The following is a 19,081-nucleotide window of genomic DNA, read 5'->3' as shown; positions in this document are numbered from 1 at the left end:
AACACTGTATGCCCTGCCAAAGCTTTAGGTGCTTGGAGCTTTGTCGATCCAACGTCTTCTGCGTGTGCTACCATGCCCCGTGCCTCCAAACTAACAGAGCCATGAGTGTTACTGTCACACCTCAGCACCTGCTGGTAGCCAGGGGGGCATGCCATCATTGTGACATGCCTTCATCTGCCAGCACTGCTCCTGTAGGATCATTCGATGCCTGGTGTGCATACTGCTGCTGATGCAGAGGTGCGCTACATGCCAATGCATGTCTGAAAGTAAAAGCAATCCCCAGCAGCTCAAAGCAAAGCTTGTGCCTTTTTAAAAGCACTGAACACAAATGTGTTTCTCCACTTGTGATCAACTTATCCTTTGTAGTTATTCATTTGTATTTCATTGGGAAATTTAAGCTTTTTTGGACACTTGCTTTTGAGACAGGCAGCTTCCCCCATCCCTCCCGAACTGCTCATCTCACCGCTGCAGTTTCACATTTTGAAAGCATCGCATCCTCCCACCAACACAGTCTCACCAAAGTCAGCAGCTCTGACCTTGAAAATGTGAAACATACTGAAGCTCTCCTTCAGATAGCAGCAGCAGCACTACTCATTGTGGACAAAATTATAAAGAGATAGAAGGAAGCACATTTGCTTTCATGTCCTAACTTGACTGAGACTTCCCCCCTCGCAGCATAATCCTGAGCTGTTTTTTTTGTTGTTTTGTTCTGTCTCGAGCTGGATATACCATTAAGTCATATTTCCTTGTCTTCCCAATGCTACCTTTAGATTTATAACCAGCCTTCAAGATGAATTCTTTCTGTACGTAAAGAACCACATTAAGCCAGAAGCACTACAGCCAAAGAGCTTGACATGTCAAGACCACGGTGTTGCACTGTCACCCAACAACCCTCCAGGGAAAGGCTCCTTCACCCAAAACAGCCCCTGTGAGGGCTCCCCCAGTACAGCACCCACACGCAGGGCTCAGCAGTGCCAGCTGAACAGCCAGGCGGCAGTGCTCCCCCCGTGGCAGGTCCCCATCACCCAGGGGAGAGGTGACAGGAGGGACTTGAACTTCTGACCACAACCCAGGCTCTTTTCCTCCATGCACTTCGTAACTAACGACTGGCAGCGAGGTGACATTTCGGATTACAGCGTCTTTCAAAAGGAAACTCAAGGGCACGCACTCTTCGCACTGCTGTTTTGTTTTTATGCTCACATCTGAAGTTAGAAATACAGCCTCCTGAAATTAAAAGCAGAACATGAGGAAGGATCCAACAAAAAAAAAATAAAAAATAAATTAAATCCCGTTCAGGTATTGCACAGCAGCCAGCTGCCTCGTCCATTGACTGTTACACAATCACGTATTGCAGCAGTGCAAAGCAACACAAAGTCAGGGTAAATCCTGACTTTGCTCGTGGAAAAGACTACTCCAGCCTCCCGTACAACATCCAGGCCACAGCCTTTTGGCAGCAAAGCAATGGGTGATTCCTGCTATGGACCATCCTTGTGGTTCCTCTGCCTTTGGTTTGGCTTGCCTTCCAACACACACCTCGTGGCGCTTCAATGATTTCAGTATGTTGTCTCTCACACTGGCCACTTCCACTTAAAACAAACAAAAAAAACATTTTAAAAATAGCTTTCAGTGCTGCTACCCTATCAGCATTCTGAATTTATATGTTCCCCAGCGCTGAACATGAAAATACATTATATCAGCTTTTCTGGCTGTTGTTGTTTCTGAAATGCGTTTTCATCAGATCTGCACAAGGAATTGGGGCTTGGTTCCTTATTTGCTGTCTGGCAGCCATTTCCTCTCTTGTTTATTTTTAACTTGGTGTCTTCCAGTTCACTGCTGCAGCTGGATGGACTTTTGGCCAGCTAGCTTCTGAGTGATGAATCACGTTCCTTAGCTTCATAAAAACCTTCGGTGTTAATACCTACATTTCTCTTCATAGTTTACTTCCCATCTGAAAAGAGCTCTTCTGAAGCACCAGGTATCCTTACCCGTGAAGATCAGCAGTTTGCCTATTTGGGACTTTATCACAATGTGGGATTCACCAACTTGTTCACAAAAATCCTCCAGGCTATTTCAGTGCCTCCAGGCACTTCAAATATCTTATACTTAAGATCCATACTTCTCTACACACAATTCTTCTTTCTGCTCTTCATAGGCAGGTATTTCACACCACATCTGTGAACTGCCTTTCACAGAGCATCCTAATCATGAAGAGAAGTGAAAAGTATAAACTCCAGTACGGGACTATTAATCTCTTACTAAAAGTTATTCTCTGCCCAGGGGAGGCTGGCAGGCCTCACTAACTACTGGACCAGCAGTCAAAATACAGCCATCGGAGATTCTCTGAAGCTAAAAAGATGACAGTCATGGCCTCCTAAGCCCTCTCACCTCTTCCCTGTCAACACCTGTGATCACAATTGCATGCCACAAACTTGGATCAGCTCACTAAGAACACCAGCAACACACAGCTAGATCTGCTCAGACCGACTGCATCAGATTAGTGGGGAACATTATCCGACTCCCAAGCTATGAAGGAAACTGGATCTTTGACAAGAGACTTTTCAAAGCCCTCACGGGCTGGCAGCAGTTGCCTGGAATCCTTCACCCTTTTAGCAGGTGTTAAAGCTTCTGGGAAAGAGCCAAGCAGCACTTTTGAGTTACTGAGGCCATTGAACCATTTGTTACATCACCCGAACACTGCAAGAAGTGGGAACAAGTCTCTAGAAAGTTTTGAGCAGCCCTGAGATAACATACCCTGAAGCAATAAAACAAATACCTGCAAGGACTCTTGTACCTTCATGGAGCTTTTTACTTTAATGCAAGCAAGTGGTGCATAAACTTCAAAGCAGACCAGGGCATCTGCTCAGATGTTCTGACAAAGCATTGAGTAACTGTTCTCACTTAACTCCACGCAGCATAAAACCCACCACGATACTTCTGGCAATAGCCATGTCCAAGTAAAGTAGTTCCCTTTCCCCTTAACGGTCTATGTAAAGACCTCACAAGGACCTCACAAGACACCGTTAGCCTTCACTGCAGGAGGAGCTAAGAGGGAAGCTTTTGGTTTTGCTGGTTCTTCCCATCAGCTTCAACAATAAAATTGCCAACTCAAGTTCTTACTAAATGGAGAAGTAAGCTGAGTATGTTTTGAGAAAGCATTTTAATTTGCTTCTCCGGATAGAACTGGTGGAAATAACGCAGTCAGTGTTTCGTAACACACCAACCTTACCCCATCCAGATTGGTGGGCCTAGGGTGTTCTTGACAGGGGAGCAGAAAGAAGGAAGGCATGAAATGAAAAGAGCTGGCTCGAATATGTCCCTGGTGTCTTCAAGGTTTTAATCACATTGGCTGAGAAAAGGCAGTCTGCACATTTGCGTCTTGAGATCAGTGACCAGCTCTGTGTGGGGTTTACCTGCTAACCCCACAGGTTCACCTTTTTAAGACCTTGGCACGTCAGTTCAAGGACACGGCTCATGCCACACATGTGTGCCCCCTCCCTGAATGCACATCACTGTGCCCACCCCTCCTCACTCCACGTCAGCACGGATACTTACACCGGGGGACACTTCCTTCCTAAATTCCTTGTGTCCTCCATCCTTACCGGGCTCCGTAATCCTGCTTACAACAGGCTGGTTGCTATGGAAGTGATTAAATTGTCACAAGATTATACCTGAAGGTGGCACACATGCAAGTGAAGGAACCTGAGCAGTTTATTCCGTACACTTACAGACACGATGCAATCCCCACCTAGTGACTAGGAGCTTTAACAGGAGCTCCCAGAAGTAAAACTGGGCCATGAGGAACACCATCGCATCAGGTCTTCGTTTAGCTTTCTCCTAATAACCAGATGTTTAATTTGCACATCACTGTCACTAATTTCAGTGAGTGCCCCACAGTTGGACAGTACAGCCTCAGCCACTTTCCCAGGACTCAAACCCTTTTGTACTCAGAATGCTATCTCCTTAGTGCTGAGATTACAGTGAAAGAAGTGACAGGACCCTATAACTGAGCTCCGTGTCTTTAACCGCCCTTTTGTTGATTACTGTCTTTTACAGAGCAAGGACTCAGAGCAGGAGAGAGACAGCCAGCCTCAGATCTGACACACTGAGTGAAACGCATGACTAACCCAGCCCGAGCCAGCAGGGCGGGATGGGGAACGTGCCCTGAATGCGTAACTCCACTGGGGGCCCTATTTGCCAGGGGACAAGGAGAGGGGGCTATCTGGATGCTGGCTGGAAGTTAACTACGTGATGGCTAGGAGTGCAGCAGAAGCAGCCCAAAGACCCCATTCCTTGCAAGCTGCTGGGAATCAAACAAGACACTTGCCTGCCTATAGAGACCCCACTCATTGGGGCTGGAGGAGCTCAGATCATTGAAGGCAGGGCTGTACAGGGAGCAAGCACCCTGAATACAGCATCGATGCTCACACCCAGCAGCTAGCACTGTTCCCCAGCTGCTGGTACGTGTGTGTCTGAACGCTTGTTGGCTCACAGCATGGCTCACAGCATTGCTTCGGGGCACTCACCTAGACCAGGCAATCCATAACCCGTTTCAGAAATACTGCAGGAGAACCTGAAGACCCATCTCATCATCCAAAACACGGCTGCACCAAGACAAGAACCTTACAGCAGGGCAGTTAATGTGTTGACTACAAGAATATAATCAAATAATAGTAAATAGCTTGCAGGTAATGTCAAAGGTTGGGCCATTTAATACTTCCTTACTGCAACATCAGAGCAATGCTGCAGTTTCATTTCATGTGTGTCAGGTTGTAACAGGAAAAAAATATTCCATGCTGAGAATAAAGCTGAAGATTAATTACACTGTCATTTGCAGAAGCTCTAATGCCCTCAGCCCTTTTGCAGTTAGCTTAAGTGCATCACACATGGGAGGCAGGCTCTGCATTGACCAGGGCCTGAGGGAAGCTGCACAAAACGCTCAGGATCGGTTTTCCCAAAAGCGACCAGTGACTTGTCAGAAGGCAACAGCAAGTCAAAGGCTCGCGGAGAACATCCCCAGCACGGAAAGTCTTGCAGGACGTGTTTTAACATCAGAGCTGTGGTGGTGTACACGTTTGTGGATAGGAAGTAATGAACTAAGTTGAACTAAACTGTCAGTGGTTTCGGTCTGAAGGCACAGCTGTGAGAAAGAAAGCTCAGCACTCACTAAATCAGACATCCAGCAGCAAAAATCACTTTGGAAAGGAAAAGAAATACAGACGTGCTTGGTTTGAACTTGAACCTGGATATGTGTTCAAGGACTATCTTCGAAACTGTTTCTTTCTTAGGGACCTGTAATTTATTGCATCAAGTAATCAAGATTACTCTTAGCACAGCCATCACAAACCAACCAAACATAATAATTAAGTCCTGAAAGTCTTGCCCATGGGTTATACCTGCAGAACTACATTTCACCTGCTGAATACGCCACTGCTGTGGTACAAGGGGCACGCCTCCTCCCAGCCTAAAGCTTTGCTGACAGCAGCAGAAGAGCATTCAGATCTAGCCACCAAACAATCTTGGATCTGTAGTCTTCCTCAGCACTGGGAACACATTAAGAGGTGGGTCAATCACAGACAGAAGAGACAACAGCTAGCAAATAGCAATTCAATGTATTCAGGGACAGTAGTAAGACAAGCAGCATTCTCACAGATCAATGTTTGCTTAGGGAAAGGAAAAAATTAACAGCAACAAAAATTCAGTTGGCTGCTATTGTATTTAACATATGCTAACCATCTACCCAAACACCAAAAGGATGGAAGGACACTGGAGTGAGCCATGCATGTGACCCAGCAAGCACTTGCCTTGGTAAAAATTTCAGTCTTAAGCACAGGGACAGGAAGAATTAACACTGCAGTGGGGATTAGGGTAAAGAGATCCCCATACCTTGCCTCTCAGCGTCACAGGCTAGGAAAGGAGGCAAGTTCACAGCTTGTCCCTTCCTCCTTCTCCCAGAACCTCCATGCCGCCTGAGGCTACAGCTAAGCTGCACTAATAAAAACAGCAGAGCTAGAGTAAACTGTCCAGCCTTGTTATTTACACCTCAGCAGAGTGCTGCCAGCACTACTGACACTCACGCTGCCTCTCCGGGAGCTGCCTGCTAACACAGCACCGGCAGCACAGCCTCGAGTACCGCCCGGCCACGTGGAGCGTTTCCTCAGCAAGGACTGGACATATTTTATACTCATCACCTTTAGTTTACCCTTTAATATTAAAGCGTTTATAATGCTCAGAGAGAACCGGTGTTTGAAGTGATTTGAACTTGCAGCAGGTCAAGCTGAAAAGGCTGACAAAGGCCCCGCGGTGACTGGGAGAGCCGCTGACAAGCCGGTGAGCACGGGGAGCCCGGCCCAGAACATGGTCTGAGGGCAACCAAGGATTCTGCCAGGTTTTCACCCATTTCTACTTACTCAAAAGCTATTTTAACCTCGCAGATTTGTTGCTCCCACCACTTTGTCTACTGAACATCTGCTGTGTGACCTGTAAGAGCTGTACCACACATGGCCAACGCTCAGCCAGCCAGAGGGTGAGGCCCTGTCCCACCAAGCTCCACGCCCTGCTCGGCTTCGTACCCTGACAGAGGCAGGACAGCAGGGCAAGCAGAAAGCCCAGGTCCCATTTTGAAATTGCAAAAGTCACACAGGAAGTGTGATGTAGTGTTTTTAAAACAGCCTGCTCATCAAAAACAGACTTCTGTTTCACTACAGGAGAAGTGTCAAGCAAATTGTTCCGTCCTCACTGGATGTGCCGTGTGTGCTTTCCTCTACATCCAGACAAAAACAGACCCAAAACACAGATGATCCGTTTTTTCCTGCCACCTACAGTAACTGAAGCGGTCTCCCTCTTACGGGAGCATGAACATTATTAATACTTGTCAATCTGAACAAGAGTACCTCTCATCTAGTCCCGTGCAGTAACTGCCACCTACTGAAGTCCAAGGCGTTCAGTCTAACCTGACTTAACTTCAAATCCTAAGAAAAAAATTCCTATCTTTTTAACTGTCCCTGTCTACGCACAGTGACAGCCAGCTATCTCTATCCCCAGCCTTGTGCTAGGTCTGTGTCTTTCAGTATTGCTTGCACTTGACAGCCTGTCAGTCCAAAGCTAAAGGGAGATCGTGTTTGCAGGGGCTGCCACTGCACTCACAGTGATCCTAACAACACGTACAGTTGGAACAGGGTAGAAATAACAAGTCCTTCTCTGAAGGCTTGTTAGCCTTCCCTCCTGTTCTCCTTCTCTAAAAAAGCACGAGTATTACAAAAATACCAGAAGCAACAAAAACTTCTCCAATAAGACCCTAGTCATGTGTTGCTGGGGTCACCCACACAGCTTAGTTCTGGAAGTCACCTTCCTCCTTTTTTAAAAAACAAGAAGAGATGACAAAATAATGGAAGTTTATTATTGTTTTTTTCCCCCAGAAGACTTGAAAAAAGTACCTGGTGCTTTTTGTTGTAAAACATTCAGCTGTTCCCTGGCTTCCAAACAGCAAGAGGAGCACTGTTTGCAAAGCCAGCAACTGTGCATTATGTTCTTATTGCAAAAGTCCAAATCTGCAAAGAAGCTAGAGTTTTAAGAGATGTTTGCATCAGTTTTGATTCGATTACCCCTCATGTCTTTGTTTTAAAGTTACCTGTTTGCACTCCCCAGTAAATACACTCTCCGCTCAGCACCACAAGGCACGATTTGGCCAGGTCAGCCACCAAGCACTCCCAGCTCTTTCCCCTATCACTACACCTGTCTATGGTCTCTACCGAAAACCAAACCAAGAGCTCACCCAATACACATTCACCAAAAAACATGCAACTCCTGCAATTGATGCAGCATAGCTTGTTGCAACTGCAAACATTCCTAGGCTATAGTAATTACAAACCCATGGCTAGGTGTCTGATTAAAGAAGGAACGAATTAATGAGTTTTACCAAAGGCTTTCAAGTCAACATTATAATTTTCACCCTTAATCAGCAGCAGGACACTCAAAGGACAACGTGAGCAGGATCAAGAGCAGAAGGGGGGAAAGCCTGACCCTGGCTGGCGCTCCCCCATCACGTCCCACTCCAGCACGTCGCTGCCATTCAGATGCTGGCAGCCAGAGCCAACCCAGCAGGAAAACACCCGGGCCTTTTGGACAGCTGAATGCAAAAACGCTTCCTGAAGCGGTCGCGAAGCACACACCAGCCTCTGAATGCAGAGGAGCGGCCAGATCCTGCACAAGAGACCGTGCAGCGCCGACTCCGCCGCTCCCATTCATCCCAGCCCCAGCCCCCCCCAGCCCTAACAATTGCAGTTCAGTCCCAAGCTCCCAAGGAGGCAGAAATTGAAAACACGTTTCCATTGAAGCACAGCTTGAATTTCATGAATTCCATTACTCTCAACTTTCTCAGCATTTCCTGGAGTGAATACTGTAAGAGAGGGGAGGGGAGGTGGGGACTGCACGAGACAGCGGCCCCATTCCGCCCCTCTGCCTGCGCCCCAAAAGCACAGAGGCACTTCCAGGGAGGCAGCGACACAGGGGCTGTTCCTAAAATTAAGGAAATAAGTACGGAACAGCTCAACACAAGCGTAGAGGGAAGAAAGCATTACAAGTTCAGCAATGGGACAGGAAGCACCTCCTCAGCAGGATGAAGAAATCCCAGCAGCTGCAGCCCGTGTCCAAACTACCCCAGGTCATCAGCTGTAGCCAAGCCCCACAGAAACTCAAGAGATCTGCTGCACTGTAGGGATTTTACCCCAAGGAAAGAGCATGAAGTATGGTGCGGTCATGCTCCGCCTGCTACATTACTCAAAAAACTGCCATTCAACACTGAAGCAATTATAATTATCAGAGAAAACAGACAGCAGCAAGCAAGGGGTCATTTTTGCTTCACATGTCCAGTTATAACCCAAGCAACTTTGGGATTATTCAGCTTTGCTAATTAACACCCTCTGGACAGTTTTGCTGCCATTAGCAATATTTGTAACAGGCTCCCTCTTCCTCTCCCCCAGCTTGGGCCTTATCTGAAGGGGCATTACATCATCTGCCACACTGAGTCTCCTTGTAACAGACACTATTATGTGAGTGAAGTGCCTCCATTTGGATTTTGGAGTTATTTTGAATTTCGGCGTTGAATAGGAGGCTTGTTTAAATTCTCCGCATGAACAGCGGCGTTTCATAGCCTGAAAAGGGTGCCCGTGCACAGGCACCAACTCTGGCATAACAACACATCTGAATGTGTTACACGTTTGTGAAACATCCATTCCCCACATTCCAGGTCCCCCTTCTCCAGGAATAAGCCTGGCATTGTTAGCACCGATTAGCAGGATCTTTCATCCCCAACTTCACACGGCAAAGGACTTCCATGGCGATGCACGCGGGGCACCATTCTGAGGCACATCAGCCAGAAAGAGCCTTTCGCATGACCCAAGGAGATTGGAGATCACAACCTGAGGGTACGGCTCCAGTTAGAGGGAAGGGGGTAAGGGGGGCAGCTCCTTCTCCTGGCTGGATTCAATTCTGCTCTTCCTATTGACCAAAAAAATATTCACTTGTTCAGATGGTAACTCAGAAGTCTGGCCCATGTTACACCTGTTAAAGAAAACAACCTGATAATCACCTGAAAGCGAGAATTATTCTAAATGTTACCAGCATCTCCCAGTGCTTAGAGGAAGGCATGGATACAAGTTATTGTTATACTGAGTTACACCAACCCTTGTGTCCATTCATGCAGGCTAGCTTTTTATTTTTTTTTTCCCCTTTTGGCAAGGGAATAGCACACAAATGACTACTTTACAAGAGCATGTACATTTGTGGCTTACCAAATCCTAAAGCTCACAATTATGGGATCAGACTGAAAAACTACAAGTGGCTCACTACCCAGAAATCTAAAGAAAAAAAAAATAGAGACAAATTTGAAATTAAAGACTTTGCAGCATTAAAGTGTGCTGAGTTTTGCTCTTTCCCAGTTTATCCGATAAAAAAGGAAAAGGCATCAGCATGACACTGTCCTTGCAATGTCCATTCATGAGATACCTGCTGACCCCTTCACCATGCAGCAAAGGTTATTGCTAGTTTGGGGATAAATGCAACCAACTCCTAGTTATCCACTACTGTAATACAACGATTATCTCAGCTGCTCCCTGAGGAGTAGAAAAAGGCAGGATTTCTAACAGAGATGACTTTTTTCTTTTTTTAGACCATCATCCGAGTGTGTCCCCAGGACTGAAAGTCTTGCGTGACCTTGATCTTCCTCGGTGTTAGTTCACCTGTCTTGTTAATCATCGTCTTCCAAAACAAAGAACTAGTAGGATGACATGCTAGAAAGCGCAGACAGCCTTGCTGAGAGGGAAGCGGGGTTATTGGTTTTTCTTTAATTATTTGAGACAACTCTCCAGCATGTCAATATGTGCCTGAGTATTTTGAGTCCTATTCAAGTCTCAAAAGCGGGAATTAGTTTAGAAAGTTCAGTCTAGAAGGCAATCCTGATGTATTCCAAAGTTACTCGAGCCCTGTCTGAATCTCAGAGCAACGAAATTCCCAGACATCACGTCCCTTCCCCCAGCTATGGGAACTACATTCAGCTGAAAACAAGCCAAGTTCTCCTACCCACTCAAGGGGAATGGGAAATCTCAACGTAACCGGTAGAAAGCTTACTACTAAAAGAGAAAACAGAAACCAGAGAAGTGACAGCCATCAAGAGCTTAGCTACGAATGAGATGACTGCCCTCCACCTCCCAGAAACAGAGAGTGAGCCCCATCTTACTCAGTGCTGGCTCATAAAAGAATGACTTCAGGAGAAGCGTTAACCAACGCGGCTTCCTCTTCAGGGCTCTGACCACAGAGGTACAGAGGTGTCCCACAGGAGAGTCACAAAGAGCTGACCACACGTGCTCTGCCATGACACTGTCTTACTGCACCAACACCCAAAGCACAGTGTCAACCCCGGGTTTCACCCTTTCCACCAGCACGTATGCAGGTGGGTGGGAACCGGAGGGAAAGAGCTATAAATTAGCCTTGTCCTGAGGAAAAAGGCAGAAAAGAAGGAAAAAAATAAATAAAAAAAAGCCAGGGGATTTGAGGATGCCTGTCCCTCCAAATGTCTAAAAGTCGCTATGTCAAGAAATCTGACATGACAAAGGCCCCAGACTTTTGTGTCTCATTCTCAATAGACAAGGTTTTGTTTACATATTCAAAAATACATCTAATCCCAAAATACAAGCAAGACAGATCTCAAGAAGAGTTGTGCACAGCTCCCATACCCCACATTCAAAACCTTGGGATTAAATCAGAGGAAAGCAACTGACTTCCGCCCCTTGGTCGCCAGAGTCATGCCCAATGAGATATATTCTGGGTGAGAACTTCTCACTTCCCCTAATAATGAAAAATAAGAAGCAATAAAGCCCACACCAATGTCTGCTTGAAGCACTGCTCATTTTATCAAATGAACCTTTAAACAAAGGCTTTTTGTGAACTTGAAAAGCATGGCTTCTCCTCCCTCAGAAAGGCATTAAGAATCAAGGAAAAAAAAAAAAAAAAAAAGGAAAGATGGAGTAAGACACTGATTTTGCTTGGTCCCTTCTCCAGAACACCAGTGAGCAGGCGTTGTAGCTAGATACCAAGATGAGCTTCCTGAGCAGCCGTATCATTCTGGTGGCAAACAACACCAGAGAACCTCACCTACATTTTCAGTTCCTGTTTACACTCCTTTTCTAAAGCAAAAGCAAAACCCAAGGTTCTTGAACCTCTTTTCCTAACCGATAAGCACCTGCGTCCATACAGGAAAGTGCAATACATGGGTAGCACTCAAAGGAGGTGGATGCATCCCCCAAGATTCACTTTATTAGTGTTTAAAACCTGATCAGGACACGTAGCTGTTGTACGCTTGTAGAAAAAGGGATTTTCAAGAGGACAACTGGTTTCAGCAGAAGCACCACGATGCCAGTGGCTGTCCACCACCTGGTTCTACTCCAAGCCACATGCAGGCCTGGAAAAAGCATCTTCTCTGCACAGGATTAATACTTTCAGGATTATACCCAAAGTGAGCATAGTGTACACCTTTGCACGCTCACATCTCCTTCCCCTACAATGCGCTTCACGTTTCTTCAAGTCACTTTTTACCCCTCTGCATGTACTTTTGTTTGCTAAAACCACCCATTCAGAGCAGTCGCTCTTCTGACTAGAGCACGGAAACATACAGCCAGGGTTTCCAGAAACTGTCAGCTCTCGGGAGACCATCTGAAACGTAGCAGCACAGCACAGGTCAGCAAAAAAAAAGTAAGGCTGCAGACAGAAAGCTGGCAGAGGTTGACTTTTTTCTTGTCTGTATACCATATGCTGCTGCACGACTCGATGGATGGTATACAGAAACCCTTCTATGTCTTGCTTTGGTAAATCAACCATCAAAAATTGTCTTAGTTCTACATTTTTTGGTTATTCATTACGCTGCAGTTCCCCAGTAGATGATCTTCCAGATCAAACAGGGCAGCGGATTCGGGCTCCAGCTCCGATTTGCTGATGTGAGGTATTATTACAGTTACTCGTGCAACCAAGGCTGATGAGAAAAGGGAAGCCCGGATTTACCATCAGTTCTTAAAAACCTAAAAGCAACTTCAATTTAATTAGAAAACGCTGGATTCTACTAACCAGGGTCACCTAACCTTTCTGGAAATACGAACAAACTAATGCTATGGCAGGAGAGCTGATCAGGCCTTGGAAGCGGTCCATCTGTTCTTGAAAGAAAGCTTCAGTCTAACCCCCTTTAAGAAAGGCACATTACCCCCTGACTTCAAGCCAACGAGACAAGAACACGTCATCCAACTTGACTAATACACATGTTTCCAATTTACAGAAAGACTCTTGGTTTCAAAATTGAAATAAGACGCCAGTACAGTAGAGGAAGTTCTAAAACAATCTCTCTAATCCAAGTTTTTTGGCAGTTTAGGCTTCATCGTGTTTCTGCAGCCAAGAAATACTTCCAAAGATGACATTAGCTGTTATGTGCAGGGAAACAGCCTCGCAGCGCCAGCAAGTACCTGACAGAATTAATTCTACGCTGAACCTTTGCCTACAGGTTCAAACACACATGCCTCGGATTAGAGCCTGCGAGCCAAAAAAAAGGAAGCATCGTTGGGCTTACACAGCACCTTTCACTGCTGGATTCCCCTCGGCACACATATATTAGGAGAAAAACAATATTACAACACAAAAGCGCTGACAGATGTATGAAAAGAAACTCCTGGGTGACAACACTAGAGAGACCATCTCAAAACCAAGGACCAGAGAGTACCCCTCTTCTTATCTCTGCTTCCTTTAGCGTGGCTCTGCATCTTAATTGGTAGGAATCAATCAGCTCGTCTTTTTTTCCCAGCACATACAGTTGCCATTGCACCTACTGTCTGTGCATTTGCAGTTTTAGCAGAAAAAGCACTGGTGTGATACAAGGGAAGAATTTCAAAGACGTGCTGGAGCATTCTGCTTTATTCTAGCCTGCTTCACACAACTCATGTGTTTACACAGATTCAAGTCAACTTTGCCATTTTGCAGCAATTAAAATTAAAAAAAAAAAAAAAAAACATAGAAATTCAAGTCAAGGTACTCCGTAGCTTAGGTTTTTGCAGCCTCTTTTCATCTTCGCTGTTTAATACACTTCTCAGCATCCAGCGAGACTTAAGAGCAAACAATGAAGTGTTTTAGGTTCCTTTTCTGTTGGTACCAAAGACACCCTGTCTCAATCAGATATCCCATTACCTATTGTTGTACCGTATTAAAAAGCTATTCAGCTTTTCTACTTCTTTCCAGCCCGTGACCTCCACGCTACCTCAAGGCTCTTAACCAACTCTGCCCTCAGAATTAAAGTGAATTCAGTGCCACGCAACTAAATAAATCACAAGTAGAAGACTTTATTCTACTAAGCAGATTAAGTGAGTGATGCCAGCAGTCTCAGGACCATCTTAACTTCCCAGTTCAGTTAATCAGAAAGTGGACAATAGTGTTGCGATCATCATTATCTGTTCAGCAGCAAAAGGCACAGAAACCAGAACTGGTATTACCATCATGCTGTCAGGAGGAACACAGGCTTTGCTCCATTTTTACATTCCCTTCACTCCAGAGTTTGTGACTCACTACACAATGAAAAGGCTTTGCAGAGCACTGCAGTATGACTCAGATGAGAGCACAGCCAGAACAAAACTGTTCATATCGAGATATCTTCACTCCCAATGATTCATGGAAAGATGGGGAAAAGAACTGGTCTGATAAGATCCTCTACAGGGATGGCTCCGTGGATCATGTCCTTTAAGGAGGACTTGGAGGCAGCTCTGAAGGGACTCGCCGGTATGCCAGCCCCTGGAGAAGAGCGATCACAACCCCAGATCAGGCTAGGATGAAGCTTCCTGCTCCCCAAAATGAAGCACTGAGCTGTACTGAAGTCTGCAGACAGTCGTGACTGAAGCAGAGCATCTGAAGGACACACACATACATTTTTAAACAATCTAGTCCTGATGGGAGGATCTGTTCTGCTCCTCCACACTTGCACACGGTGTTCTAGCCTAATGCAACACGATACGCAGCAGGAGTGGATAAGAAGTAAATAATACCCAGAGAGAGCATTTCGGAGACGGACTCAGGTGAAGAAGGTACGTGGCCAAAGCCTGCAGCTGCACTGATCTCAGCCCTTGGCACAGCATCGCCCCAAGCATATCTCAAGCTCTCAGACAAAAGGAGGAAGCCCCCGTTGGTACACAATGCGCACAGCCAGTGGGACAGAGCAGCACAACTGGCTGTTAGATCTACGTCCTTACAGATGCGCCCCACCATCCAGGGTCCCAGAAGACGCAACAAAGACCTGGAGTTGAAAGGCAGGCACTATGTGCTTATCTGAGAGCTACACGTGTCCCAGAGAGGTTTCGGGGGACAATGGTTTGTCTGCTGCTTCAGTGGAATAGCTGCTTGCGCATTACAGTAATCCTTGATAGGTAGAGGTGGAAAGCCTGTTATATCAGCAGGCTCCTCACCTGCAGGAGCACGTGGCACTTCAACAAGTGACATTACAGCACTCAAATCCAAGCCGTTGTATCTCACATTTTGTTCTCTTTTCCCTAGAACCAGTGAAGAATCAGAAGGCACATGTTGCTTCCTTCCTCATAACGCATCAGAGAGAGAACGGACACTGTGCCCTACCGTCTGCCTCTTTATGACAACAGCCTAACTACCCTATGTCTTGAAGTCATGGAAACTTGAAGGTATTTTCAGTTTAGTAAGGGTAATCCTTCCTTACTGCAGCTAGGGACGCTCTGTCCTTTCCCATTCCCACACACTCCCAGCTAGCATCCCCCATTGACCTCAAATCCAGCGTGCAGCTTCACAGTTTACACTACAGAACAAGGGCATCAACCACGAATGGAATTGAAAACAAATCCACGCACAATTTGTGCCACCTCATGAGACTTCCAAAGAAAAGAACAACAAACAGGATTTAAATCAAAAAAATTGACTTCATTATTTTCAGGACTTTGTACAATTTTGGCTCCTAAACATGAAATGTGCCTAAAGAAACAGGGAAACTGTGCCAGCACAGGCTGCAAACACAGCAAGAGCTGCAAATTCATAACAAAGCTAATGGAAAAAGCTAGAATTCAGAACAATTTAAAGCATGAGAGAACATCTAGCATTACAGTTCCCACTCCTGGAATAAGTTTCACTGCATTAGAATTAATCTATGTGGCTACAAACTCCAGAGCCAACTTGCAGAGCCACAGCAGCTTTGTTATATAACCAACAGCACAGATAACACCGCCTGCATTACTGGAGCCTATTTGCTACCCCTCACCGACGCTGAAATCAGTAAAGCTGCTATTCAAATCATTATCTTGAAGACAGGCGCTTCAGTAATCCAGACGGTCGGTTTGGGATTTGATAAGACATTTTCTTTCGAGCTGATGTTAAGACTTAAGAGGCCATCCACTGCTGTGCGAGAAGTCCTTAATGTCATCATGGAAGGGGAAGCAAACACAGAGGAGGGGAGCAGCAGAAGCCTGAATGTGATTACAGTAGAAAGATTATCTGAGAAATGAACACAACCCCAGACTGCTGTGAGAAGCGTTTTTAACCAATTTTGAGTGAAAACCGGTGCGTCGGCTGTCCATTCACAGGTCAGCTAGCGCTCGCTTCGTGACAATATGCTCCCAGGAACATCCTTGCATGAACTCTGAACTTCTGCTCTTCAGCATCTCGTGTCGCCTGCTGTAAAGGCAGCTACCCTCTGAGGTCATGGAAATCCAGCTAAGCTGCTGTGCGGTGTTATATCTGTGTGTGGCCATCTTGAACCCTGCTAAGCCATGGGAACTAAAGCGAATTGATAAATTGACACCCCAAACACTCGAGTTGGGTCAAAAGCCTGTCTTGTTTATTGGTTTAAAGAGGCTTCTTAGCATCTACCCATCGCTCTCCAAACACCTTGCTCACGTTTTGCTCTAGCTTCAGCCCACACAACTGTTCTTCTCATCACAACAAAAAGCCAAAGCGCACTGCTTTGTACAGCACTGCCAACCCCTTACACTTCTGGGATGAAGGAGAGCTGTTGAGCTGCCCCAGCCTTTCCCCTGATGTTAGCATAAGGGCTGCAGACACAGGACACTGCATGTTCCAAAAAGCAAAATGGTGTTCCCAGACCCAGAGCCCGTGGCACAGCGAGGCAGCAGAGCCACTGCAGCTCTGCTCCAAGGCGACAGCAGAGCACACAGCTGTTGGAGCACACTGATTCCCTCCGTAATCGTTTTAATTAGGTGGCTAGCCAACCAAGCACGGCACACAGCACACACAAAAAAATAAAGAAAGAAAGAAAAATAAAAGCAGCAGCACACGAGCGCTCTGCGAGCATCGCGCTGTGCACTGATCTTCCCGTGGCTCTCCTCCTTTCCACCGGGGCCCCCCGGGCCAGGGCTGCCTGTGGGGCTCCCCTACATCCCTTTTCGGCTCTTTTTTACCTCTCCCGGAGGAATTTGGGCTCTGAGCGAGGCCGGCAGGAGCTGCTCCGAGCCGGCGGGGGTGGAGGGGAGGCAGCCCCCAGGCGCGCAGCCCGCAGCCCACCGCCGGCACGGCGCCCCCTCCTTCCTCCTCCTCCTCTTCCTCCCGGCCGCCCCTCACCCCCAACCCCCTCAGGGGGCCCTCACCTGCTGGTACTCGGCGTCTTGCGGGCGAAAATCGGCGGAGGTGAGCTCCCAGCGCAGGCTGAGGTGCGGCAAGCGGTGCAGCAGACTCACCCACCAGGGCGGCGAGTAGCTGACGCCCGCCATGCCTCGCCTCAGCCTCAGCCTCCCCTCACCGGCCTCTCCTCACCCCGACCCGCCGGCCATGGAGCCCTCCCCCCCCCGCTCTCTTCACCCTCTCCCCGCCGGCCGGCGGCCCCTCATGGCCGGCTCCGGGCTCGCTCCCTCTTTGTTCGCCGAGGAGGCTCCACCGCCTCCGCGCCTGGCGCCGCCCGCCCGCTCCCATTGGCACCGCCGCGCTCCGCCCCGCTCCCCGCCAAGGACCGCCTATAAAAGACCCCGAAATCGACCCCAAAACGCCGAGGCTGGGAGCCCCAGGGCCGGCTGAGGAAGGGGGGAGGCCCCCCAGAAGCTCCAGGCTCTGCCCGAAGCCCCTCACGGAGCCCCCGCAAGCCTGGGGGGCTCTGAGGGGAGTATGGGGCCCCCGCTGCTCGCTCCCTGTGTTTGTGCTTTTCCTCCCAAATCAGAGCAAGTTTTTTGAGGTACAGCCGCGGCTAAAAGCTCTTTGTGACAGTTCCAAGCATGCCCAGTCCACACAGACATTAGGCACTCGGCCTCCTTTAGTTTTCACCATTCTCTCTTCAGACAAAGGCTTGGCCTCTTCCAGCTGCTGACCCAAAGCCAATTACGTTGCCTCATTAGCTTCCACGGGACGTGGAGGCAGCAGGGTGGCTGGATGACCACATAAATCAGCCCTGAATTCAACACCCAGGTATGGAAGCGATAACAGTCGCTTCCTGCACAACACAACAGAGTTGTGCACAACACAGCAGTGCCGGCGTTGTGCTCTCCCCAGAGCCCTTCAGACATTATGGCTTTCCCAAGGACTACACACCAACCAGACAAGAAAGTATGTTCGTATATTTTCCGAACAGAACAGAACTATTCGCAGTATTAAAGTTAAAAAATACGTGCACACCCTCTTGGGGGGATGTGTCAGAAACGAGTAAGTAAATAAACACTCCGGATAACCTGAGGAGAGCTTTGTTAAACAACAAAAAAAAAGTAACAGTAAGCAGCAGCAATCACAAATTCATTTGCTTTGTTACAAAGATTGCATTGTTCCTATTATGACGGAAAGGTATAAAAATATTTGTTTTATTTTTCAAGGAAATGATCCAATATTTTCGTTCTTGCTGTAAGTACGTGCTGCAGTCCAGCTCTCTCCACATGGTTACGTGAACCACACTTTCCCCATCACAGCTCTGAGGCAGCACACTTCACCTGCAGGTTTGAAAATCTGAAAACAATGTATTGTAAATATCACTTCACGCAACTTGGATTTGAAAAGTGGAAAAAGCCTCCTAACAAACTTCAAGCAAACATCTCACATATCAATGTTTGAGAAACTCTCATCTAAAGTATCCCTATTAGAACGAGAAACTTTTATGACCCAGGAAAAAATACAAAATACTGGAGTGCTGTGCATCCTATTTGTAAGAAATAAAGGATAAAAGAAAAAAAAAAAAAAAAAGGATAATACTAACTGCTTTTTTTCTCCTAACTGGTGGCAGGTCAGTAGAGATTATAGAGATGCCTCTTTTGCAAGTACAATTTTATTACATTCCCTAGATGCAGCTAGGAGTTTATACTCTACACTGTTCTTACAGATGCATTTTATAAATAAGGACACCAAAAAGCTAAAAGGTGCTATTTAATACATAAGGATAAAATAAACATATTTCTGCTGATGTTCTGAACTATAACATCAACTTTAATAGTTTTTGACTAGGACAAGATTTTCATATGAGTTTTATCAACATTGCTAAAACGAAATCTTATCGTTCACAAATAGCACTAAGACACACGTCAGAATTCACAGCCACGCAGTATGTACACAAGTACAA

General features: G+C 46.7%; 2 protein-coding genes across 3 annotated transcripts in view; both read right to left on the bottom strand.

Annotated features, from left to right (window-relative positions):
* The window catches only part of TTYH3 (tweety family member 3), a 73,501-nt gene extending 56,128 nt beyond the window's left edge, over positions 1-17,373 (bottom strand). Inside the window, exon 1 of one of the 2 annotated variants that reach the window (XM_084537261.1) lies at positions 17,139-17,373. In XM_084537261.1, the coding sequence (XP_084393387.1) occupies positions 17,139-17,261 (123 nt within the window). In that variant the 5' untranslated portion in view covers positions 17,262-17,373. The remainder of the gene's footprint in view (positions 1-17,138) is intronic. The other variant, XM_084537260.1, reaches the window with a different exon arrangement.
* A 703-nt stretch (positions 17,374-18,076) lies between these two features.
* Positions 18,077-19,081, bottom strand: part of IQCE (IQ motif containing E) — a 32,096-nt gene continuing 31,091 nt past the window's right edge. The window contains exon 23 of the mRNA XM_084537413.1: positions 18,077-18,474. The gene's annotated coding sequence lies outside the window, so the exon portion shown is untranslated. The remainder of the gene's footprint in view (positions 18,475-19,081) is intronic.

This window comes from Aythya ferina (genome assembly GCF_964211825.1).
Source record: "Aythya ferina genome assembly, chromosome: 15".
NCBI classification, from domain to species: domain Eukaryota; kingdom Metazoa; phylum Chordata; class Aves; order Anseriformes; family Anatidae; genus Aythya; species Aythya ferina.
The sequence above is the reverse complement of the archived record's forward strand: the minus strand, read 5'-3'. Positions and strand labels throughout refer to the sequence as shown.